At 44.6% G+C, this 25943-nt stretch overlaps 1 protein-coding gene across 3 annotated transcripts in view; it reads right to left on the bottom strand.

Moving 5' to 3' along the window:
* FN1 (fibronectin 1) overlaps nucleotides 1–25943 on the bottom strand; it is a 49423-nt gene that overhangs the window by 9258 nt on the left and 14222 nt on the right. Inside the window, exons 13-36 of one of the 3 annotated variants that reach the window (XM_042822140.1) lie at nucleotides 23968–24089; nucleotides 22651–22828; nucleotides 22350–22526; nucleotides 21029–21157; nucleotides 20834–20923; nucleotides 20115–20309; nucleotides 18441–18713; nucleotides 15136–15402; nucleotides 13616–13710; nucleotides 13208–13376; nucleotides 12861–12947; nucleotides 12094–12285; nucleotides 10718–10990; nucleotides 9516–9698; nucleotides 8457–8546; nucleotides 7788–8057; nucleotides 7496–7612; nucleotides 6903–7067; nucleotides 6084–6239; nucleotides 5185–5298; nucleotides 3441–3710; nucleotides 1718–1905; nucleotides 611–698; nucleotides 246–425 (exon numbers count right to left, since the gene is read on the bottom strand). In XM_042822140.1, coding sequence (XP_042678074.1) covers nucleotides 246–425; nucleotides 611–698; nucleotides 1718–1905; nucleotides 3441–3710; nucleotides 5185–5298; nucleotides 6084–6239; nucleotides 6903–7067; nucleotides 7496–7612; nucleotides 7788–8057; nucleotides 8457–8546; nucleotides 9516–9698; nucleotides 10718–10990; nucleotides 12094–12285; nucleotides 12861–12947; nucleotides 13208–13376; nucleotides 13616–13710; nucleotides 15136–15402; nucleotides 18441–18713; nucleotides 20115–20309; nucleotides 20834–20923; nucleotides 21029–21157; nucleotides 22350–22526; nucleotides 22651–22828; nucleotides 23968–24089 — 4068 coding nt within the window. The remainder of the gene's footprint in view (nucleotides 1–245; nucleotides 426–610; nucleotides 699–1717; nucleotides 1906–3440; nucleotides 3711–5184; nucleotides 5299–6083; nucleotides 6240–6902; nucleotides 7068–7495; nucleotides 7613–7787; nucleotides 8058–8456; nucleotides 8547–9515; nucleotides 9699–10717; nucleotides 10991–12093; nucleotides 12286–12860; nucleotides 12948–13207; nucleotides 13377–13615; nucleotides 13711–15135; nucleotides 15403–18440; nucleotides 18714–20114; nucleotides 20310–20833; nucleotides 20924–21028; nucleotides 21158–22349; nucleotides 22527–22650; nucleotides 22829–23967; nucleotides 24090–25943) is intronic. The other 2 variants (XM_042822138.1, XM_042822139.1) reach the window with 2 other exon arrangements.

Below are 25943 nucleotides of genomic sequence, written 5' to 3'. Positions count from 1 at the left end.
CCATTCTATGATTCTGCATTTTATTTGTTGTAACACTCATCTGAGGAAACCATCCAAAACAGGCACCAGAGTTCCCTTCAACAACTTCTTGGAGACTTGACGCCATGACTCCATTTTTTTTTTTCCCATCTTTTTTTTTCTTCCCCCTCTATTATTCCCATCAAGGCAGTTCTACTACAAAATAAGAAGCCAGGATACTCACTGACAACCCTGGAAGTCCCTGTCTGCTGAAGCATCTCACTTACCAGTGATAGTGTAAGCCCTAACGTCAGGGCTGATGGTCCTCTGGATGGGGTTCTGGCCACTTGCTGCTGGGATGGCATCAATTTGGAAGCCAGTGATTGTCTCAGTCTTGGTTCTCCAGGTAATGGTGATGGTCGTCTCTGTGGCATCTGTCACACGGGCTCTGCGAGGAGGACTGACATCTGCACCAGAAGGAAAGGGTCACCATCAGTACCATGGGGATTGTGAATTTACCAACAAAGTCTTTGTGAAAGCTTTTGCTAGAGCTTAGCATAGAGCTCTGCTTCTGACAAGTCAAAATCTCTGTCTCTGGGCCTCTTTGCCCATCACAAAATGAAATGGTCACTTGGGGAGGATCACCACTTACTTTCAAGAGTGGTCACCACCCCCTGGGCAGGTCGGCTGGTCAGAGAGTCCTTCAGGGCATACACACTCACTTCATACTTGGTTGCCACCTGGAAGAGACACAGTTACACCGTGTTACAGCAAAGACACTGGGAAACGTCTTTGTTCTGTGGAGCCAATTAAAGTATGAAACCTTAAAATAAATCAGTGAGGGTTGGTGGGATGATTCTAATGATTTCCAACTGTAATAAGAGATGTGGATCCTGCTAACATTGCTACTGAGAGTATGAGCAGTGTGCACACGCAGCCAGGAGCTGAGAAAGAAGTTTGTCATCCCCCATTTTGGGATCTCTGAGCTTCAAAACTCCCTCTTCAGGAAAAGAGAATTCATATCCTCATTTTCCTGGGGTTAATGAATGCCATTTGCTATGATAACTCTCTTGCTGTAAAGAAAGGAGAATGGTGAGAGTTACAGCTTTAAGCATGGTCTTTAGTCCTCAGCTGCACCTGATCAGGAGACCACTTAAATTAGGATGTATTTCAAGGCTCGCTTTTCAAAATGATTCATAAAACTCCCTGAAAACAGACTAGTAGCTTTTTAAGATAGCAGAAACCACAGAAGCAGTGATTTTCAAGCTCTTTCCAGTACACAAACTGCTGAAATATTTCCCGTGGAGAAGATGGCTATATAGCATATTTAAGCATACCCATAAAAGACTCTCCTTCCTTACTTACACTTTGGAGATGTCTTAGAAATAGACAGGATGGCCGGAGCTCCCGTATCACAGCTTGAAAATCACTGCATTAGGTCACTTTTACCTGACTGCTTTTGTGAAAGATGAGTTAAGGCATCTGAGTGGGTCACTGTTCGATTGCGAACCTGATCATCTGCATTTGATTAAAGCATGCACCCTCTGTGCAAAATGAGGCAGGGGAAAGATCCAGCGGGCCAATTCCTTGCATTTTAAGACCTATGCTAACAAGCTGTTACAGCTGACGGCTGGTCAGACTTCAAACAGAGTCAGACCTTTAGGAGCTGTAATGAGGAACCCAGGAATTTGAAATCGCTTCGGCTTCTAACGTTTCCTTCCTACAACCCAGCCTGCATCACGCCAAGAAAAACAGTTACCATTAATCCCGACACGACAGCAGATGTGCTGTCTGGAGAAAGGTTGATCTCTTTCATCGGACCGGTCTTCTCTTTGGGGTTCACTCTGACCCTGTAGCCAGTGAGACGAACGTTTGGCGCGTTCCAGTTGACGGTAAGACTGGTAGGAGTCACCTGAGTGAACTTGAGGTTGGTCGGAGGTGGAATTGCTGCAGAAATCAGGATTGGCACGTGGTTAGCTTGAAGAAGGTGGCAGCCTCAGACAAAACAGCATTCTCTCCTGAACACGAGGCTGTTTCAGGCCTGAAATACGGCAGTGGGAAAGCAGCGTGCCTTTTGCAAGCACGGGCGCAGAGCACTGTGGAAGGGGTTAGGTGTGTAGGTTTCTCTTCTGGAAAAATAAGGAGATCTCGTTGCTTCTACCCTGAAGTTAGGTGAGCAACAGCACCGGCTGTGATACAAGGTGAACGCTCTGGGAGGTGCTTACATCTGTAGCAGGCCTGTTTGTTTTCATTCTTCTGCCCATCTCTGCTTTTCATCACACAGCTAACGGTTTAGTCCTGCTTCACTTGCCCATCCCTGTCCATTTCTACAATGTGACTGATGATTTTCACAAGTAGGTAGGAAGCAGGCTCAGGGATTGCAAAGAGGACAAAAAATACTGCCAAATGCAGAGGGGAAGCATTTCACAGCCACTTACACAAGTGTAAATTACTACACAGAGAGCAAGGCAATGGAAAAGCAGAGCTGTGGTGGCCATAAGGCTCATCACGACAGAGGCAGTTTGTGAGCTAATGTATCTGTTACCTTTAAAAACAAATGCCTGCATAACAGAAGCACATCCACTGCAACATTTTCTTGCCTTACTGTTTGTAATCCTCAGGCTGTAAACAGGTAAAAATAGACCTTACAATAGTGCCTGCTATTAGCATGTTGCTGTGAAGTTTTTCCTAGTTTTATGGACTGGAAATAAAAGATGATTCTCCCTTGCTGCTTTGCTGAAACAGACCTCAATCTCAAGGCCATAAGAGCCAATGGAAAGTCTTTAATGACTTCATATATGCTTCTGAACAGCCCACAAAACTTAAACCACAGAGTGGGCTTTAAAAATGACCCTATTTGCATTTTTGGCAGGTAGTCAGCCAGCTGCTTCAATCCTTACAGCACTTTCCTTCAGTTTAGTACAGCCATTTGTACGCAAGCTAACACTGCCTTCATTACACCTCTGAAATTATGTGTGCCAACTTTTCACCCACAAATGAATGGGACACCTTTATTACAAAGGTGCTACCAAGACACATCAGGCAGTGCTGCCAGCTTTAAACTGAATTCCTTATTGCTGGATGTCACTTCATCTCAAGAAATAGTTTCCTTTTCCTTTTTAAAACGTATTCTACATAGAGTTAAACCAGACTGGCATATAAGGGAATGCAAACCCTTTTCTTGCAGAGGTGATGTGGCTGCATGGTGTGCGCACCCACGTGCGCCGCGGGCTTTAGGGCAGTGCCAATGAATGACCCAGAGGCTCTGTGAGACCTTGGAGTGGAGGAGCCTCTCTGCCTTCTCCAGGGCACACACAGGCTGACTGTGCAGGCAGCCAGCTCTCCAGCACCAACCAAGCCACCTCTCGGGGGCAATCGCATCCCGCTGGCTGCTTCCCCAGCGCGGAGCACCAGCTGCTTTACCCAGCAGGGCAGAAGCTGCTGCTGCCGTGGCCCGCTGGGCAGTGTAGTTAAAGGTGTACCTGTGGACTGGGTCCCAGTGAGGGGCAGGCTCTCCATGTCATCGTATATGGCAACGATATTGATAGTGTACTCAGAACCTGGCCTGAGGCCATGCAGCTCAGCAGTGTCTTCTTCGCCACCTGGGGCCGGCAATAGCTCATGGATTCCATCCTCAGGGCTTGAGTAGGTCACCCTGTACCTGGTGACTTGCCCCTGCGGGCTTTCCCAAGCAATTTTGATGGAATCAACATCCACCTCAGTGAATGTTAGTCCTTTAGGGCGGTCAATGTCTGTTAGGCAAATTAATGGTAAGAGGTTAAGTGATAAAAAGCAGGTCGTGGGTGAGGAAAATAAAAAGCATCTCTATTACATGCAAAGCAGTTTTTGGTTTTGCACGGGGCAGAGGGCACTTGATTCTCCTTTGTGCTGCACCTTGCACATGTGCTTACAGCTGTGCAGAGCAAGGCTGACAATTTGCTAGTGCCAGACAGCAGGATGGCAGTCTCAGCCTTGTTGAACCCACGAGAACTTGCATCACCACCTTCAAAGCAGGCAGGACACGTTCTGTACCTGGATCTACCCCTTTTAGACAACTCCAGCAGCATTCAGCAAGCTGAAAGTGATCAAGAGAACAAAACGTATGGCCATTAGACCTGTTTCTACCAGAGCCAGCAAGCAGTACCTCATGCTTGAAGCAGGCAGACAAGCCACCCAGCCTGAAAAGCTGGGATTCATGCTGCATTTGCTTTTCACTATTTTAAGCTGCTGTGCAAAGCACCAGACCGAGGAGAATCAGTCCCACTCTTCTCTTTCATAAATTAATATCCAATTAACACACAATCAAGAAAGCAAATTACCCAGTAAATTATATTTTTAAATCAATTACAAACAAAAAAGCAAACTTCTCAGCTTTGCACTGCGTGCACAGGGAATGTCCACAGGTGCAACTGCGTGATACTCACGCTTCCCAGCAAGACCAGTTCATTGGATTTTGCTATTAAGATCAGAGCTCAGTGCTAGACTGCAAAGTGAGAGAGCCGTGCTCCACAGAAGTCTGCTGCAGAGCAATGCCCATTCATTATGGGAAGATTTGGAAAACTTTTACGTCAGACCTAAATTACCCTTTCCTACAGGATTCCAATTTTTTCATTTGCTGTGTTATGCTAGTTCTGAATTTTCTGTGTTTTCTAGTTGGCAAAGGTGATGTGTTTTCCAGGAACTTTTGAGCATGAAATTGATGTGAGCTCCTTTTTCACCTCTGAGAAGTTTCAGAGAATGTCTGCTGTCTTTAGGACAGCTCTGTAACTATTTGGGGTGGAGCTGTGGTTTTGAACACGAACCTGAGCAAAGGAATAGTGGATGTTGAAATCCCTACCCCAGAGGCATAGGGATTTACACTGGAGGCAAATGCTTCCCAAAACTGCCCAGTCCCTTAACAGCAATCACCTCTGCCACCTAGCTCAACGCAAGAAATCTTTGCACATTTTTCCCACTGATTGGCTGAAGGCAAACAAAGCCCAAAAAGACTGCAGCTTTAGTGAAAGAAAATCAGAAGCGCAGCATTTTGTGGGGGTGGGGAGAAGGACTGCATGTCTGCCAGCATCTGCTATCAGATGCGTGGTACTTAACACAGGGCAGGCCACCTTGCATCCTCCTGGGAACTGGGGACCTGCCACCTGGTTTCACCGGGGACGTGACACGGCTCAGTGAATTCAGACATCACAAGGTAACATTTGTTGTGTTACCCCCAAGTGAAATACATACTGGTGACAGCTGTCTCGACCAAGGGGAGGCTCTCTCCGTTCTGATTCTGAGCGTAGACACTGACCATGTACTCAACCGTGGGCTGCAGGCCTTCAATAGTGACTTGTGTTTGATCTGGCAGGAAAGAACAGTGTTAGAACTTCTGCACCCACACAAAGCTGCAGAGCATTTCCCTCTAAGTGCTTGCAAACAAAAGGTCTGTATTGGCCATTTTGTGACTGAACATCACTAACATGAGGTAAGTTTGATGAATCAGGTTTAACTTCTCGCAGTACGGATCTCCAGCTGTTCAGGACAAGGCACCTGCAATTTGCTCCTGCCCAAAGGCCCCACAGCTAAAAGATTAACACTGTAGAAAAAGCAAGAGCAGAGCTGTTTTCTCTGTTTTCTGAGGTAGGACTGATCAAATGCTTCACAAGCAACCCTCAGAGCTAATCTCTGCCAATCCCATCAAACCCACTGCCTGTTTTCCTGAGAGCTACCTGAGAGCTGCCTGGCCCTCTTTACACGATGTCAAGCCTGAAGCATGGACTTGGTCACACACTGTAAGTAAGTACCCCATAATATGACCCTGAGCAGGACTTTGGATGATGTTTTGCAGGTTTTGCAGGATGCTAGAAAATTCAGTAGCATTCCCTTGAAATCCAGGTGCTTCTCAGAGGTACAGAGGTTGCCAAGAACAAACCTTTGCAGCAGAGCAGCATCACAGAAGTGTAAAGCTTTCAGGGCAAAAATGTATCCTAGCTTCCCCTTTATGAGACTCAATTGAAGCCAGCAGGAAAGCAACAAAGGTTCAAGCAGGATAAGTCTGCTTTGGAGTTTATGTCCAGTGCCTGATAGTGATCCCCAAGTCTTGTGTTCCTTACAGATCTGTGGAAAGAGATTTTGTGTACTCTTACCTGGAGGAACATTCTTGGTTTTCGTGGGTCCATGCCCTTTCTTGGGGACAGCTGTCACCCGATACCCTGTGACTGGGGATGATGAAGGGAGCCATCTGATGCTGATGCTGTTGTCCTGGACATCAGTAACTTGCATCTGGGATGGTGTGTCTATTTCTGGGCAAGAAAAATAGGTTTTGAGTACACTGCTACAGGAAACCTTCCATCCATGGTTACTTCCTCGCTGAACTGTGTTCTGCTTTTCCTTTTCTAGGCTGCATTTCTTAAAGCAGAAAACACAAACAGCTATTTACCCCTCATACTAGCACAGAGCAAAAAGGTCTTATCCATGCTGTGTGGGTGGTGAGTGAAACTCACGCGAAGGTTACTTGAGCTTTTCTGTTGTTTCAAAGCTTACTAGATGCTTTTATCTAGCAGTAGGCTAGGTCCACACCAAGAGTGAGGAGAGAGTCCTGGAGTAAGAAATCCAGGGCTTACTGGGATCGCAGAGCACCAGAAGCACCAGAGCTGAGCCAATAGGCACTCTTGATATGAGAGCCCAACTCCACAGCAAGCAGTTACATACTGCTTGCATCTCCATCTGGATTCCATTTAGTCTCCCTCCTTCAAAAGTCCAAGTCCATGGTGTCCTTTTGCATCATCTCATTATCATGCTGGGCCACCACAACACGCAGCTCTGCTGAAAATGATGAGCTTAGAACACAGCCCGTGACTTGGAAAAGAAAATGGGGTTTATTAATGCAACTTTAAGGGGGTTAGCTATATTAAAGTTGTAGGGTTTTTTGGTGCGTGCTTTTTTGTTGTGTAAGGAGACCTCACCTGTTTTGTAGGTGACAGTAACAGGCTTGCTGCTGGCAGGGCTGTCTCCACGACCAGTTACAGCATACACAGTGATGGTGTAGTCCACGCCGGGTTTGAGGCCAGTGATGGTAGCACGAGACATGGTGCCAGGCACTGTAAACTCCTGCACAGGGCTATTTCCACCTGAAGAAGATGGGGTGGAAAGAGAAATGCAATCTTTGGATCTCTTCAAATATACATCATTATAAAAATACAGGACTATTGTATATGCATCCAAGGGAAGAGAGGATATTGAATGATTGGTTTTGGGGAGTTTGGGGTCAAATTCTTTTTCAGTCCAACCCAAGGAAAAAACATGAAATGTGCATAGAGCACCACCTCTAAGATGTTCTCTTTTTTTTTTTTCAGAGGAAGATAAAGGTCATTTACTACCCTGTAAAAATAAATCTTGTGTTTGACAATATTCTCTAGACATGATGAAAGAATCTCAGAGATAAGAATGGAATTTTTTGTCTGCTGCAGTCAAACCTGCCTTTGCTATTTGTTGTAGCTTTCCAATGGCCTCAAACTACAGCTGCTGGTCCACAACTGCCACGGCCACCTGCCCTCACCTGTTTCACCATAAGTGATCCGGTAGTATCTGACTGTCACTGCAGGAGCATCCCAAGAGATCTCGAGGCTGGTTGGGCTGGTGGGGTTGACTTCCAGGTCCCTCGGAACATCTGACACTGGAAAAACAGAGATGAGAGTTTAGATACAGCTAATGCTTTACCTCAGTACCACAGAGCCTTTACTCACGAGCACAGTTTCACCAGCTGGCAGAGAAGATCTGGTCTATCCATTAGAGGACACCAGAATCCTCGTGATAACACTAAGCCAGCTGATCCGTCCCTCAAGGCTTACCGGTTGTTTGCTGGCCAACCAAGGGCACGCTCTCCTCCCTGCCGTTGATGGCGATGATGCTGACCACGTACTCTGTCCCTGGGAGCAAGTTGGTGAGGGTGATGGAGTTCCGTGATGGGGGCACACGGTCCTCCTTGGGTCTGCCAACGCCGTGCTCTGGGTGATGCCGAATCTTATAGCCCGTAATGGTGGCGCGAGGAGCGATCCAGTGGACGGTGAAGGAGTTAGCGGTTATATCCGAGAAGTCAAGGCCAGTGGGGGAATCGAGCCCTAGGTGTTTCAAAGAGACGTGTTGAGATATGTCTGAACATTTGTTTGCTCTTACACAGGCAGCACACATGACCAGCAAGCTCTGTTACACTTAGCAGACAAGAGAGGCTCAGTGACAGATGCAATAGGCTCTGCCTAAGCTCACCGTCATCCACACACGATTGGTACGTTCACACCAGGGCCTACAAAGCTTTATTAATGACCAGCAGACCTGGCTCTCAGGCATTGGATGTTAGATTTCCTAGTGTTTCCAAGAATATAGATCCGCATTGCTCTTTAATGTATAGCTGATGATTTGTTAGTAAGATGAGCACGGACAAACAAGAGCAGCAAGATGAAGTGAATGGACACTTGATGGACCACACTAATTACATGTGTATCTCAGGTTTTGTCTAGTACCTGTTTTCTGGATTCCAGACAAAGGCGCACTCTCATGTTGCTCAGAAACACTGTAGACTCTCACCAGATACTCAGTACCAGGAAGCAGATCTGTGGAGTTTAAATAAAGGGATTTAGACAAACTTCTTTACTAATGGTAGCAGTCACTTAACAAACTGGTGCAATTTTAACAGTGTTTCTCAAGGGAGGTATTCAAGTTTTAACTGGTGGAAGATCTGAGCCTCCAGGATAAACTTAAATCAGCTTTTTTTGTGGCATTACAGTTACTAGAAATGCTGTTATCTTTCTGTGGGGACTGGCTTGAAGCAATGTGTTTTCATCGGGGTCCTTTCTGGTATCTAGTCACATGCCACAGCAAAGTTCTATCTGATACAAACTGGGATAGGGCCAAGGATTTCTAACACAGCTATTTTAACTCACACAAGGTTCCCACCTGGTCCTGTATTCTGAAAGCAGGTATTGTCTTTCACTCAACAAACCTGCTTGCAGGATGGGGAAAAACTTCAAATAAAACCTAGCTTCTGCACCAGCTAAAACAAACAAACAACAACGAAACACAAAAAAGCAAACACAAACACCAAAACTAATGTCCACTTTTTGAAAACTGGCCAGGATTTTTTGTCATGTTCTGTAAAGTTCCCAAACAGTATTTATTTTTCTGACACACAGAGCCCAAGGAGCAATGACCTTTTGCACATTCTGGTCATCCCCCTGGGCCTCCCGCACTACAAGCCCTTGACATCTTTGCAAACTAGGAGAGCAATAGGTATTTACTCTTAATACCTAACCAGGCTGTAAATCAAAGCAATTGCCCCATACTCTGATTCATGACTGTCCTTGGACTGATGGGAAAACGCTCCTGTGGTTTGGTTTTAACCTGGTTAAAGCTAGTGGCCAAAATTCACTCGCTGTAAGTTTGCATGAGGCTACTCTGACATCTGTTTAAATGAGCTGAGAATCCAGCCAGCTCTACTTGGAGCAGTTCCTTTTGCCTTCCCTTATGCCATTTCTACATATAAGGGGTCTCCTATATTTGTCTTCTGAATGTAACCTTCTTACTTGTTAAGACCACCACGTTGTCTGAGGGTGAAATTGTCAGCTCTGCAACGTCCTCCTCCTTCTTCACAGGTGAGTAGCGCACCAAGAAACTGCTCAGCACGATGGAAGTTGGTGCAGTCCATGTCACCCTCATGGTATCAGGCCCCACATTAGTGAAGCGGAGATCAGTGGGAGGAGGCACAGCTACACAGGAAAGAACAAATAGATCTTAATCTTCTACAGTACGTAAAAGCTGATCGAGACAAGGAAACCAGAGGAAGTATCTCATGCATAACAAACTACTGTGTCAGACCCATGCAAACGGACTTCTAAACTACAGTTGGTTCCACTACAGTTAAGAGAAAAGTATGCCTGTACTGCTGTCAGGCTCCTTTAGCCTCCTGGCATTTCCCAGTACTTTCAATATACCTCGTGGGACTAATTTGAAAACAAGATAGCAAGTTTCAGTAACGTGCTTCTTGCAGCTGGATTTCATATTACAGATGTAGAGCCAAGAAAGGTTTAAAGTTGCCATACAGCAGCTTACAGATGGAAAAGTCATCTCATCTAGAATTCATACATGCACACGTAGGGGAGAAGAGGGTATACCACTAATTTCTTACAACTCTACTTCTACTTGCGTTGAGGGATTTACAGCCTCAGGATTTTCCAACACAATAGGATTTCATGCAAGAACCAGTTTCCAGCTCGCCTTCTGCCCATGCACTACAGAGACCCTTGACGGTGTGACATGGCTGTCAATGGCATGTGCTCAGGGAGCGGTGTTTCACCTGCATCCTTTCGGGGCGTTGTGGAAAGAGTGGGGCCGCCACTGAAACGGGCTGCTGAAGCTCCAATAGGCTAGGGATAAAGTGGAGGGTACCTGCTGAACTGCTCCACGCTTTGGCACTTTCATTTTGGGGAAGCGCAGCTTAGAAGTCTGGTGAATATGAATCTCTCCGTTCCACCTGCACGCCAGAAATCTGAACAGCAGAACGTGACTGAGCCTGGCAAGCCTGCAGCCGTTCAAATCAGAAAGCTGACCGGTGCATATCCATCCCAGCAGCCGTTTAGAAAAAGCAATGAGCTGGCTCTGCTTGCCTTTCGCCTTTCCCTCAGCGTGCGGCTCGACTCCTCTTTGGACAAAGCCCCACGGTCCCCACAGCCAGTGACAGCATGACACACCGTCCGTGCCACGAAACACAGAAATGATCAACATTCACCCGTTTGCTGTGTCAGAGTGGTAGGGGCGCTCTCTCCGCCATTAATGAGTGTGATTACACTGATGTCGTAATCAATGCCCGGCTCCAGGCCTGTCACTGTGTAGTATCCTACTGAGGAGTCCACAAAGTCTTCAAAAATAGGGACACTTTCTCCTGCCGCAACTACTGTGATGCGGTACCCAATAATGGTGGAGGCATTTAACGGGGTCCACCTCAGGCCGATGCTCGAGTCAGTTATGTCAACAAAGCTTAGGTCAGTGAGCTGGGGCACCTCTAATGAGTTAAAGAGCAAACAGGAAGGGCGAAGACACACGGAGGCAAAAGAAAGACAAGGGAGAAAAAAGCAGTGTTCATCACAATTAACATCGACAGAAATGTAGAAGCAATTGTGGTGATATGAAAAGTTTCTCTTGGGGTTTGGCTGGAGAAGCAGAATTTTGGGGATAGGGTATTTTTTGCTCTTTATATTGTACTTCCACGCAGTCTTCAGCTGCCTCTCTGAGCAGACAGAAGCTGAAACCTGGACCCAGATCCACCAGGGCAATGCACTGCAGACATACTATTTCCAAAAAGGCCTGGAACAGGCTGGGCACTTAACTTGCATCAAGTTTACTTCAAACAATGAAGAGACAAAGAACCATCCTTTGAATGAATTGAAACATAGAACATACCCTTTTTTTTTTTTTCCCAAGTTAAAACAGGATAATAAAGTCTATTAAAACACAAACAAAACAAGCTCCTCTGAAATATTACTGATTGACAGATTTTTTGCCTCGTTCAAATGTTAAGTCTGACTTTTGTCATTGGGATCATAAAAGCATCAACCCATCTGAAGGGACTATATTGGCCTATGCCATAACAGTGGTTACATTCTATTTTATCGTTCTGCTGGGAGAAAAAAAACCAACTTATTTTACAGGATAGGTGCCAAAAAAAGCCAATTTTCTGTAAAATCATCGTTAATCTGCACAGAATACATGTACCATATCACCTTTAAAGAGTGCTGAAAGCCAGAGACATACATTCTTAGCTCTTTCTTGCACCAGAAGATGGCAAAGGGCTAAAGCCATCACTGCTTTCATTATGCAGTATTGCAGTATTAGTTCACTTCAAGATTGCAAACAGTACTTCAGTGAAGAACAGACATCTTAAAGCAGCGTTGTAAGAGCAAGCAAACACAGCAGCTGGCATCACTGCAGGGCTGAACAGAAACAAAAACACACAAACAGAGCCCTCACAAACAAAAACAAAACGAGACCACCTAGGGAGATGGGCATTAAACTTCTTCTACTGCCCTATGCCATGATATTAGCTGGGAGACCTACAGTGTAGAGCTCTGTGGCTCAACTCCGAGTGGCTAACAATGCCTTCATTACCTTGCGTGACGGTTTTGGAGATGGGGATGCTCTCCTGGTCATCTTTGACTGCGTAAACGCTGACATTGTACTCCACACCAGGGTTTAGGTTCTCAAAGGTGCAGGAGGTCTGATCTGCACCTACTACTTCCTCCAAGGTAGAGCCCTGCTGCCCATCTGTAGGAGCAGTGGTCACTCGGTAGCCGCTGATGCCTGAAATACAGATATCCAGCATTATTTCAGGTCTCCCTGAGACCTTGCCGAGCTGAAAATCTCACAACACATCAAGAAGAGATGCATCTGAGAGTTTTCAAAAGCCTTTCAACCCTTATTTTGTGGAAAACAACTGCACAGCTCCCATCAGCTTCTGTGGGAAAAGAATTCATCTTGAACACTTTCAGAAATCCCATGCATATTCTCAGTGACACGAGCTCATTCTCCACTGTCAGAAGTATTTTTTTAGGTCTAGTTTGCTTTCCTGTTTTCACACCAGTCGAGGTATTCGACCAAATCCTTCAAATCCCTTAAACAGCTGAAGTATTTAAATGTTTTTATACTCCCAAATACCATTTCATATAGAACACAAGTCATGAATATAGGTCCTACAGCAACCTATACTTAACTGTGAATTATATCTTCGAATATAACCAGATTTTTTTCCCCCCAAAATGTCTTTGTACCAAGCCTCCCATGAACATCTCCTTAGTGAACTGCAAGGCACTATAGGATAAGTATTACCATCCTGGTACAACAGAGGTTTCAAGATCAGCATGAGGTCATACAGTTACCTGGAGTTGTGCTTCTATCCCAGGAGACTATCAGGATTCCAGTATCAGGATTGGGCTCCAGGCGCAGGTTGGTTGGTGGAGACAGTGCTGTAAGCATTCAGATCAATGAGTTATTTCTGGCTTTGAGAATCATGCTAGCTCCCTCAGCATCCCTTCTTCCCAGATTCTATTCTCATTCTTCAGAACTAGCTAAGACTTCTGAAGTTCTGACCCTATAAGCTAGCTCTACAGTCCCCTGTGCATCAAAAAAACCCACAAGAGACTTCCTGAAGACAGATATTCATCTGAGGAGTGCAGAAGAAGCAAGTGGAAGAAGAAATAGCTGCAGAAAAGCAAGCGTGTCTTACGTGTGGTCACTCTCCTGATGATTGGGGTCTCTCTCTCCTGGCCGTCCATCAGGACTGTGAGGCTGTAGGTATACTCCACACCAGGGGTCAGGCCAGATATCACAATGCTGCCAGAATCAGAGATGACCTCACGGGGAGCCTCTCCACCTTGGCTTGGGCGCACACCAAGCTGCAGAGAAGAAGCAAAGCTTTCTTTTCAGTCTTAAGCACTCCTATCCCATGGAGTTATCATCATTTTGTCTTGTCACCCAGCATGGGTCCGTATCCTCCATCCCAACCACTAATCCTGTCACTTGTTTTAGATACCCAGAGCTCAAGCTGAGTTGCTTTGTACCCCTAGCCGTAATCAGTCCTCCCAGTCATAATGAAGAAAGAGGAAAAGGTACATGGCACTTTGGTTTCTCCTACCTTGAAACCAATTCTTGGGGCAGGTGTCCAGGTGATGACGATTGAAGTCTCAGTCACTTCCGTGTTAAAAGGAGGAACGGAGCCAACAGGCTGATCTGTGAAGAGAATTAAGAGATGAAATCCAGCTGCTGCAGTGATGAATAGTTAGAAAACCTGACCTATGGCAGTCCAAATAGCTAAATCTATCTAGTAAGATGCTGAACTGCATTATTTGGAAAAGCCAGTGGTTTGGCAGGGATCTGGGAGATGACCTCTGTAAGTCCTTCTGTCCATCCAACCCCAGTTTAGTGAATACTGGTTGGCATGATATCTGAAGTGTTCTTCAGAAAGCAGGTTTTTTCCTTTAGCCACCATACGTGGTTCGATCAGCACCACACTACACCCTTGTCTGCCCTCCAGCTGTCCCAGCAAGGACCTTCTCATCCCTCACCAACAACTTCAGTCCTTTTCAAGTAGTAGGAAGCACAAAGCCAATTAGAGGATTCTGTGGTATCATTGATATCTGTCAGGAGCATCACACAGAAGCCAAAGTTTCGCCCATCTCAGAATCAGTCTAAATAACTCCAATGAGTTTAATCTGAACTGACCTCATTAATAACAAAGAGACTTGGTTTATTCACCTATGGTCTGAAACTGGAATGGTTTCATTCACATCAGCTAGAACTCAAAGGGGGCGTTCATCGAAGACAGACAATGTAATTGAGAAATATTTATAGATAAAACTGTCTGTCAGCAAAAAAACACACTGCCAAGGTCAACAGCGTTGCTGCGGTGATAAGTTTAAACCCTTGTCTTAACTTCACGTTGTTATAAAAGAAACCACATTCCCTTTTGAAAAGAGGATGTGGTTCTGGGCTTGGATGACTGAATTTTGTTACTCTGTATGACTACTTTTTCATTATTTAAAAATAAATCTACTTGTTCATTCTAGAAGCTCATGTGAGTTCCTACAGAACTGCCTCAACATCCAACATTTGCTGAGTATCTCTTCCATGCAAGCAGCACAAGCATAAGAGACTGCAATGAAATAACTATGCATCAACAGCATGAACTCTTTATGTTATGTCAGTTATGTAGCTGCTCTTGAGCTGCCTTAGACAGCACTGTTGGTCTTGAGAAATGACTGCCTTCAGCTTCACACAAATCACAGATTAATTATTCCTTACCTATTTTAAGGGAGCACTTTGCTTTCCTTGATTAGCCACACCAAACCCAAACAACTGGAAGGAGCACCTAAAATTACACTCCTTTGTCATTCAGTTAACTGAGGTACCAATAGTAAGTTTTCGCTTGTGCTGGAATATGTTTTACTGGAAGCTTTTTGATGCCAATAACTCTCTTACTGCCAAATAGTTCAGTGAGAAGAAACAGGGAATACTTCCCAAGCAGTTCTGCTGGAATGCTACTTCAAAAGGGTTCCTCTGTAAACCAATTCACAACAGCCACTTCCAGCACAAGGCTTCAGTTCTGAAGAAGGGCCAGGGCATTAGTGAAGAGGAATACGTGCCCGTTATACTTACACATCGTGAAGACTCCAGTCTCTCTGGCACTCTGCAAGTCTTCTTTAACTGCCACGAGGTACACCGTGTACTCAGTGCCAGGCTGCAGGTTCCTGAGGAGGTACTTGGTGGCAGAAGGGCCCACGTTGTATGTCCGTGGCTGACCTCCCCTCGTGGGACCTGCAGTCAGTCTGTATCCTGAGATGATAGCACGGGGCCGCGTCCACAACACCAGCACGGAATGCTCTGTGGTGTTGATGAACCTCAGGTTGCTGGGGGCATCGAGCTCTGGGGAGGAAAAAGCACAACATGCATCAGTTTTCCAGCTTTCCCCTACTTCACCCCAAAGCACATTCAGCACCTTGCGTTGAGGCATGGGTGTAAAGCAAAGCTGTTGAGCCTATAATTCTCGCTTGGGGAGTGTGTTAGCAGCAAGGAAGAGAGAAGGAGGGAGCTGGAAGTAGAACTGACAACTATGTCCATGTCTCGATACCATCCAGTAATCTGCACCTATTCTGCTCCTGGCTGCCCTCATTTGGGCTGCTGCCATTCATGCCATCCCACGGGGGAAATCAGGCTCACAGCTGAGGCGAGACAGATGAACCCAGCAGCTCTCAGGAATTTCCATAGTTTCTCACGAATGCTGAGCATTTTTTAAACAAATCAGTTCAATTTAGAAACACCAGCATTAGCACAGAAACCTAACCTCAACTCTTTTTTTTTTTGGTTCAAAAAGATTTATGTTTTCAAATCTTTGCCCAGTCCTACTCCCTGCCCTGCTCAAAAGCCCTTCCCAAAACTAAGCAGCACCCCTGCCTTGTCATTTTGATGATAAAATAATCAAGTCAGCAACTTTCTGGAGAAAACCAGTTCCTAGCTCTCCTTAAAGCTAATCATGCTGTGGAACTGACCACACAACAATTTTAAGCATGCTCATCACTCCCATGGGGCTTGTGCAATAGCTCTTATCAGGCTTCCTCCACTATTTTATCACTACCTCTGGGAAGCTGCTGAGACTGCTAACCCAGAGAACTACATAAACAAGCTTGAAGTGCCATAGCTTCTTAAGCACTGCATGAGAGTCCCCAGTGAGTGGCAAAGATGTCCCTACCTCGGGCTGAGCAGCTCTTGGGACAGAATGAGACCCAGGGGAGGAATCATACTTAAGCAATTCATTGGCACACAGCAGGCAATGTGGCAGAGTTATGGGGAGCTAGGCAGCAAGCTTCCACACTTTTCCTAGTCCCAGGTTGAAACTGAGGCCAATAAAAGAGAGGCTCCATCAGTGCTCTTTTTTTTGATGGCAGAAGCTTCCCACCCCCACCGGTCCTCAAGTAGACAACATTCTTGTGATAAAACTGATGTGTTCCCCACCTTCCTGTTGATTCAGTGAAAAGCAGTTTTTGCCTTTTTGTTTCTCTACCTGCTTATTTTCTCTCTTCTTTTTTTTCTTTTTCTTGAAGAGGGAGAGAAAAGGAAGCCAGGACTCCCTTCTTCCAAAGATGGGGAAAATATTTCAAATGGAGGAAGAATGAGTGTGACCCTCTCTAGACCCATCTCCAACCAACAGGTGAAGATTCAGCCTTATCTTACTATCTAGACCTGTGTTCTGTCCCATCTGACAGGGATTGTATCTTTATCCATTTATCATCTACACTCAGTTTCTTCCTGCACAATTTGCCAGCTCTGTTAGGCTTTTATCATTTCCTCTCCCCATATTAAAGTAAAAAGCCACACACACACTTGAGTTTGTTTGTAGGCTGCTCTTTGCCAGAAGGCCAAGAAAAGAATCACGTTTACACTGTGGGAAGAGACTTTTGCTGCAGGGTTTTCCTTGGGAACTCCCAATGTTTCCCAGGACTCATGATTACAGGATGCAATTTACATGAATACTTTCTGAAATGTGGTTTAGGCAAAACAGTTAAGTGGATGATCGTGGCCTATGGAAAAGGGTTCCAGACGTGTTACTAGCCCTGTGCTGTCTGAATCTCATGTCTGTGCTCTGATGTACACCTCTAACAGAGGCTCTACACCTAACCAAGGCTCCTGAGAGCAACGACAAAAAGTTCACAGATCTAAATGGGAACTGAGCTCTTCTTGTTCTACAGTGTTTAGATGTTGCACTGAGGGTTAGTGAGAAATATTGGTGGCAGATGGACTGTTGGACTGGATGATCTTGGAGGTCTTTACCAGTCCTGGTGATTCTATGATTCCATGTGCTTACAAGAGAGCTCGGACTCCTAAGCTGTATCCTTGCTTTTGAAAGACTTGTTTTAAAGAGGAGAGAGACTGTTCCCACCATCTGTGTGACACTACAGTCACATACCTACATCAAAGGACAAACATAAGGATTCTATTCTTCCTGCATAGCCAAGGGAGATGGTAAAAGGGAGAGGCACTATTCATGGTTCCTAACTTCATGAATGTAAGTAAATAATATTTCCCCTAAAGTACGACTATGTTCAGATAACTTCATTTCCTTTCCTTACTTCTTCAGAGGAGTCAGGCTGGATTCTCAAAAACTGCTTCATTACCAAAAAGTGTCAGAACAGCAGCCAATGTGCATAGCTGAATTCTGGCCCTTGGAATAATGTGACCCAGCTGCAGAACAGCACAATCACCAGGTTACCCCTTATACTGCCCAGTAAACAGGATCTTTTCAAATAAACCAGGCCCCAGATTCTATCTGAGCTGCCTGCTGAGATCCTTATAAGCCAGTTCACTAGGTTCCACTGGGATGACAGCAGAATCTCTGGGGTGCTGAGACAGGCTATGGAAAGCCAGACCTGACCTGGCAAAGCTAAGATGCAGTCCTTTCAATTACATGACCTGCCCTCACATGTGTATGAAGAATTCCTTCCAAAGACAGTGGAGCCGAACAGGCAGAATAGGCACGCAGCTGTCAGAAAGGAGAGAGGGATTTTTCAGAGCAGTCTCAGCAAGGCTCCTGTGTCATGCTGAAATCTGCCCTAAGGTATTCTCCAAAAATAAAAAAATAAAAATCACAGGCTGTGATCTGCACAGTAAAAGAACTGCAGGGCCCATCAATTCTCAGCCAGTAATAAAAAAGTTGAATTCCAGCCATTCGAAATTGTTTTCAAGTGCCACGAGAGTTAAACTCCCATTGGAAAGCCCTGGAGGAGGATAAATCTGCTGAAGAGATCACTGTTTGACTGAATGAATTCCCTGCCCTGTCATCCTAGTTACAGTATACCTCCTGGGCTACAACTGTTGCAATTTAAATGCTCTGTTTATATTATTTCTCTAAGCGACAGAGGTATAAGCATCTCAAAAGGTTGAGAAAAGCACCGAAGAAAGGAACTTACTGGTGGTTTGCTCTCCAGTCAAAGGTTTGCTCTCCCTGCCCTGGTTCACAGCAAAGATCTTGAAGAGATAGGTCGTTCCTGGGAGCAGGTCAATGACTTCAGCAAAAGAGCTTCTAGTAATGGGCAATCTCTGGCCGTGCTGGCCAGGGCGATTGACAGGGATTGCTTCCACCCGATAGCCAGACACTTGGCTCTGGGGTGGGGTCCACATGATGGTGACCTTGACGTCGGTAACCTCAACAAACTGCAGATCTTTGGGGGAAGGAACTTCATCTGAAAAGAAAGAGGCAGAACTGCGTTAGAGGCGATCCTTAGCAAAGGGTAGAAAAAACTACGGGGGTCACACGGGAAAAGAAGTGCATTCTGACTGAACAATGGATACAACAAGAGTATTTACCAAACAAAAAGATGTCATGGTAACCTTCCTTTGAACATATGCACATACGTTCCCTGTCAACATTCAAGCAGATTACAATTCAGAATGGCACCTCATAGCTTTAACTACTTAATGTCCTCAGTCGCAGAAAGAATCTTGCTGTCATCAAAAGAACTGAAAACCAAACGTAATGTGCTAGCATGTCAAATATATGCAGAAGCAGAAGCTTGAGAAACAATAAACTAACAAGAGCAACAACAACAGACCAACTCCAGAAGCTGGACACAAGATCCTCCTTTTAAAATCAGGACACAGTTTTGAAAATCTGCAGCATGTTCTGAATGTCTACAATTAACTCATAAACCTATCTTTTATAATTAAACTAGTACAGGGGCTGATCTGGCTTTACTGTAGTCGAAGACAAAATTCAGTTCCCTCTGCATTGGCCAACAGTACTGCACCCCTGAATTCCTACATTCAAATTAAGTTTCTTTAGATTAGGAGTGATAATACCCTAAGGTTAACCAACACACATTTTGAGAAGACACAGATGCCAAACCACAGCCAATGAGCTGAGTTCCTTCCTGGTAAGCTCCCATTTGCCAACACATATGCTTGCAACTTGCAGGACCATCACATTCCACTGTTACCACATCAGATCCCAATTTTTTCACTGTCTTTTCTTTTGGTTTGGCTATTCAACCCAATTGATAGTTAAGAACTCTGAAACCACTGTTTTATTTTTTAATGTGGCTCCCTCAATTTTAGATTGTACAGTGTTATTTTGGCACATCAACCAATGCTGAGCAATCTCCACAGGCTGCAATGGAAAATAACTGTTAGGACTGGAAAGGAGATGGAGAAGTCAGGTGAACTATTTAGATTTGTGTTGTTGTGTCTGTGTATGTAACCTTAAACATCTGTAGGCCAAGTACTGAGGCAAAATGATTTACCAGAGTCATAAGATCTCTCAGCAGAATCCCCATAGACAACTTAGAAAAGAGAGATCAGTTTTTCCTATAGACACAATGCAAGACCAACCTTTTGACCTGCCCACAGCTTCACCTTGAAGAAATCTAACACTCCTAATGCAGAGCAGTGGTTTGACTGTGCCAATTCGTAAGTATGACTTTACCACAGAACTTCAGTGTCTGACATTTGCAATTAAAAAAACCAACACAACAAAAGCAAAATTAAAAGTCCACATAAGGACTGGGCAGCAACAGTCATTCAGTTAGAGTAATGAGAGCTTGCACTGCCATTTGGGTAAGGGTACTGACTGGTCTTCTGGCCACTACCTGTGCGTGGGACGCCTGTGGTTTCCTGCTGGATGAAGACAGGAGTACTCTCCTGATGTTCCTCCACTGCATAGATGCTGATGTTGTACTGAACACCTGGCATCAGGTCACTGAGTGTTACAGAGGTAGCAGTGTCAGGCAAGTTGAGCTCTGTGCTGCTGCCTTCCACAGAGGGTGTGTAGACAATTCTGTAGCCTAAAAAAAGAATAAAAAGAAGTATGCATATAATTGTCAGGTGCAACCAGTAAGCCAGCACAAGAAATGACAGAAAAGAGAACAAAACAAATGTTTTTACAGAGGTTTCACAAAGCCATGGGTGCTGAACTTCTTTAGCACCCATGGCTTGCTTTTGCTGAGTCCCACCTACAGATCAAGGGATCATGATCCACATCACATGATCTGACCTGTATCAAAATTTGTAACTCTTGATGTATGGACTTACGGTCCATATTGTTCATGTTTGTTATGGCATGGTCTGTATGATAGCTAGAGAAAGTCACAGGGATTGATTTTTCTTTCCCCCAACACAGATGCAAGAGGAATGATTTTACATCCTTTAATTGCTTGAATACAAAAGCTAAATTTTCTGCCTGCCTTCCAGCTGGCCTCTGAGCCTGGGCAGAAGGCACTAACCTGTTGTTTTGGAGTTCATTTTCCTTTCTACTTAGGTTTCAGATTCTATCAGCACTGTGGAATAAGCAGGCTCCAATTAGACATACCTGTGATTGGAGCCTGTGGTCTGCTCCAGCTGATGACAATTGACGTGTCATCGACGCTTTCCACATTGTGCTCAGGAGGTGCATCAGGAGCTGTTTAAAAGACAGGAGGGCAACAAGCGTGAGGATGCAAGGTACCAAATGACCAGAGCAAACAAAAACAGCTTCTGAAGTGCAGTTACACCCACCCACACATACCTGTTGTCTGTGAAGTAGACAGGATCAGATTCTGCTCGCCTTCTTCAGAGATCTGATAGACATTAACGATATACTTGCGACCAGGAAGCAAGTCAGGGATGTTGACAGAAGTGGCTGTGCTTGGAAGATCTAAAAGAGGTAGGAAATAAACACTGCCTTAGAAATGTTGCCTTGTTGCTTTCTTATCAAATGGCAGAGAACTCTGTTCTAATCTGGACTGAATCATCTTCCTGAAATAAAAAAATTGCTCTGTGCTGTAGCCTCAGTTCACAGCAGGGAAGTTACGTGGAAAACATCTGATGGGAAACTGGGAAGTGCTTCCATTTGCCTGAAGGCCTCTATCTGTAGACAGATATGCTCAGGAACCACTTCATAACATAGCTCAGCTGTCTGGGCAGCTGGAGTGTACAGACAAGAAGGGTGGTGATGGCAATGGCAGCCCTAGTGTAAGCTCACGAGTCCAAATCTTTGAGTTCAGAAGGCAGCAGGCAAGGGAGAATTACTAGGTCAGAGGAGTACTCTTCTTTTTCTCATGCTGTTCTTCCACCAAATGCACATGTCCTTGTAGCTACAGTAACATCAAATCCTTGTGAGATGCTGCTATTATGATTGTTAAGACAGGAAATTAGGAAAAAGAGGTTAAGATGAAGTTACATATGGTGAGAGAGGCTTCCTATCAGATGTAGTAAAAGTGAATCCACTTCCCGGGTCGAAGTCCAGTGCTTTTAACAAGCTTCCTGGCTTAGCTAAGTTATCACATTATCAAAGCCTAGTAAGATCTGATCCAAACTAAACAACAGAGTGGTCTGGGACAGACATCCCTGAGATCATGAGTAACCAAGAGGGGATTTGGGAAAGATTGTTTTCAGTTTTGATGCACGGACAAAAAAAACAACAAGGAAGTTAGCCAGGTGGTAAGCTCAAAGATTTGGGTCTCTCCTCATCTGCCTTCACTACTCTGTGGAAGCTAGTAAGTTTAGAATAAATTAATAGATAAATAAAAAATGCTGAAAAGAATACATCTACACATAGCTTTTACAAATGTACCACCTCTGGCTCAGTGAGTCCCACAAGAGTATTCTGAGGGGGTGTAGCTATATACATGCCTTCTTCCACTTTTCTTTGGGCTTGACCTTATGGCCATCAGTGGACAAAGAACAGTCAAGTAGGCGAGTTTGTAACCCATGCTAGCCCTCCACTGTCACACCTTAACTGAAGGACAGCAAGATCCTCACTATTTACACCAGCTATATTGACTGTTACAGAAAACAGTGATGCTGTGAGTGACGCTCGGATCTAATAGACTCAAATACTGTCTCACCAAGATATTGTGGCTCATCACCCTCCTCGCTCAGTTCATACTCAACACGGAATCCAGAAACTGTGTCAGAAGCAGAAACCCAAGAGACAACAAAGCTGCTGGCTGTGATTTCGGTGACTGACTCTGAAGTAGCAACCATGGGAGGAAGAAGAGTTGTCTCTCCTGAAACAGTGTTGCCTGAAAAGAGAACAAAGAGGTTGGTTAACCGTTGCCACTGTGTTAACTGGGATGCAGGAAGTAGCCTACAGTTCTTGCAGAAGGACTTCTCTGGATGCCAGTCCAGTCCCACTATTCAACTCACTTGTCACTGCTGTAGTGCTAGTTGTGGTAAAATCAAAGCGCGTGACTTCTTTGGGTCCGTGCTGCTGAACACTGATAAGCTGTCCTTCATACACCACACCAGGCTTCAGGCCCGAGATGGTGTAGGAGTTCAGGTGACCAGGGATAGTAGCTTCCTTCCAGTGCCTTCCAGAGTTTTTCTGCAAGAGCAAGGATACTTGTTGATATACAGTGAAAGACTCCAAGACTCCAAGCCTGCAAGCAGGCTTATCTAGTGACTCAAGGTCTGCATGACTTGAATGCCTCATGAACAGAGAGAAAGCAGAAAGGTGTGCCAGGAAGCAGAGACAATAACTTCTTGGGTGATTATAAATTCAACTGGGGTAAATCAAAAAGCAATCTAGCTTTGAACTTTTTTTCCTTTAAAATGAACATTCTTTGTAATGTATAAACTAAAATTATTTTTCTATCAAAAAGACAGGAAGGCATGAGGGAATGGCTGAGAAATCCTTATCTGAAATTTGTTCACAAGAGAACTCCAAGCCATCGTCTGAAAAGAATATACCAAAAAGTTTGTCCCTTCTTCCCTATGCTTGATCTTTATGGGAAGCCCTATAATAATGCTTCATCCTCTGAGGTTTGTATTCCAGTGCATTAAAGTCCATTTCTTTCAGGCCTTGATCCAAGATACACTGAAGTTAGTAAAATACTCGAGTGCTTTTAATGGCTTTGGATCAAGGCCTTTATTGTTCTCTTAATCACAGGCAGCACTGAGGTATTAGTGTACTTAATCATTAAGTGGTCTTTTGTGAAGCTATACTCTGGGGAACTGTAATATTAACTGTATCATTCATCAGAACAAATTATTCCTGAGGGATGAACGAGCCAACAAGCAGTGGTTAACCAGCTTTGCTTAGACACTGCAGAAGATGGGAGATGACTAATTATTTCATTCTCTCCTAGCTGTTATTATCTTTGTATCCTACTCACTACCTGCTCATTAACTGCACGTAACATATTGTAGTTCTCATCTCTGCACTAACACACTGAGAAAGCTTTTGCAAGGGTTTACATTGCTTAAAGTGAGGAAGGACATAAAGTTGTCTTAACAAGTGCTCTTGTTAATATGACACTACACAAAGCACGGTGACCAGTAGCAATGTTTGGGCAGGAAAACATCAAGTGTTTATACAGCACAGGTTGTTAACAGTTGACCTCAGCAGGACAAGGACAGTGAATTAGCACTCTACAGTAAGAGCACTCTCCAAGTAAAAGCCTGGAGCTGTGGATTCCTGCAGCTCTGAATGTATCTACAGGTCCAGCTGAATGGAGCACTCACCGGTCTCCAGCGCAGAATGTACTTGCTGATGTGAGACGTTTTGGGAGCGTTCCACTGGATGGGGTGGGAGTTTGGCTGATTCGTACTCTCCGTAATGATCACCTGAACAGGTCCAGTTGCTCCTGAAACACAAATTTGCCATTCTTAACATAACTGACATGGTTTTCTTCCACATTTGTTGTTGAGTCATGAAAAAGGCATGGGCTGCATACTACTTAATACGTGGAAAACCAGTCAGACTGTATTTCTCTCTTTAATGGTTTCAGCTAGAAAATGGATGAATTAGAATACATTCTGTGGAGAAGTCAGCATGTGCTGTTTGGGTTCATTTCCTGTGTCATGAAGTAGTGAATTGGAACGACTCAACATACAAAAAGGATCAGGTCCATAAGCTCATGAAGATACAAGTTCAGCAGGGCTCTAACACTTAAGGCTGCCAACTTCTCATTAACACATTTAGTTAGATCGGGTTCCATCAAAACCTCTTCACAAGGCTCTCTAACTGAGAAGAAAAGGTTTTAGGATTTGGTGGTTTTCTTTTCAGTGCCTCCCTGCCCTGCTGGGGAGGTTTCACTAAACACTCAGCAACACTGCACTTGTGTTAGTTCTCAGAAAATCCCATCACAGAGCAGCATGGAATCTGCAACAAAGTGTGTTGTTTCAGCCATTAAATACCTACAGCCTTCCCTCACTCCCAGCATTTCTATTTATAATTTATTTGGACAACTGTGTGACATATATACCTGCTACATATTTAACAGGACTTCCAGGCAAATAAACCTGTGCCCACACAGAATTTCAAAGCTCCCCTAACCCCAAAGCTACATTCAGAAACATTAGATTTGGTTTATTTACACATTTGCAGTCACTCTTGTGTCTATAGAAAGCCTAAATCCCCGGTCTCCAGTCTGGAGGCATGCATATTTCACATAGCTCAAGGGGATGTTTGTTTAAGCAGTCTGACAAGAGTCAATGAAGCTCAGCAATCCTGAATAAGAAACTGAGGGGGGGCGAGGAGGGAAAATAAGAGTAGAAGCAGCCTGCTTCCTATTCGTGCCATTCTTAGTTCACTGTCCCAAAGAAAAGCAGCTCCTAGGTCTGCCTGCCAGGTGTCTTACTGCCATACAGCCAGTAAGCCAGAAACAAGGCAATAGGAAAAGGGGTAGTCCCTTCTCTTGAGGTTCAAATTCCCTTTCTGCTATTTAGGGCACTTACGGGATAAATACATTGCAGTTACTGTGTGGACAGATACTTCTAAATCTATCCTGACATAAGAACAGAGAATCAGCTTGCACTGAAGCTGGAACATGCAATTCTTAAGCAGTTCCTCCACACATAAGCTTAGAAACGTGTTAGGGAACCCATGACATGAGCACAGGTTCCTCCCAACAGAGTAGGAGCAATGCAACATTAATATTCCATCTTTTTCAGATGGAGACAACGACAGGTGCAACTTGAAACAGGCAGGTGAAGAGGTTCCCCTTGTTTCAGAGAACTGAAAAAGAACAGCCCAACTGACAGAGGCATTGCCCATCTATATGAAGACCTCCTGGAACTGAGCAGGCAAACAAAGTTCAAGTATTTGATTTCTTCAGGACACTGATCAGGGAAAACGCTCCATTGTTTGGTGGATTTTGCTACTGTAGTGAGTGTAAAAGGAAAGGCTGTAGATGCAAGTTTTAAGCAGCAGAATCTGAAGGTTACAGATGTGACACTGCTAAGCACTAAGAGGTGATGAAAAGCAAAGCTGTTGTGTGATAGTCATGCTTTCAGCTAAGCCTGGCCTCAGGAAAAGCTGTTAACAATCTGGCACTCTCTTTATAATCATAACACCTATTTGTGTCTGCCAAGAAGGTGGGGGGAAAACGTTCTGTTTAAAAAGGAAACCAAAAGGATCATTTGAGCAGTTAAAGAATACCTCCCTAAGGTTGGAAGTACCTGCAGATTATAAACCATAAGCAGGCCTGGAAAACTAC

The sequence above is a fragment of the Centrocercus urophasianus genome, unplaced genomic scaffold (assembly GCF_019232065.1).
Source record: "Centrocercus urophasianus isolate 14NV4802_14NV808 unplaced genomic scaffold, USGS_Curo_1.0 seq_20, whole genome shotgun sequence".
Classification (NCBI taxonomy): domain Eukaryota; kingdom Metazoa; phylum Chordata; class Aves; order Galliformes; family Phasianidae; genus Centrocercus; species Centrocercus urophasianus.
This window is presented reverse-complemented; position numbering and strand designations above follow the sequence as displayed.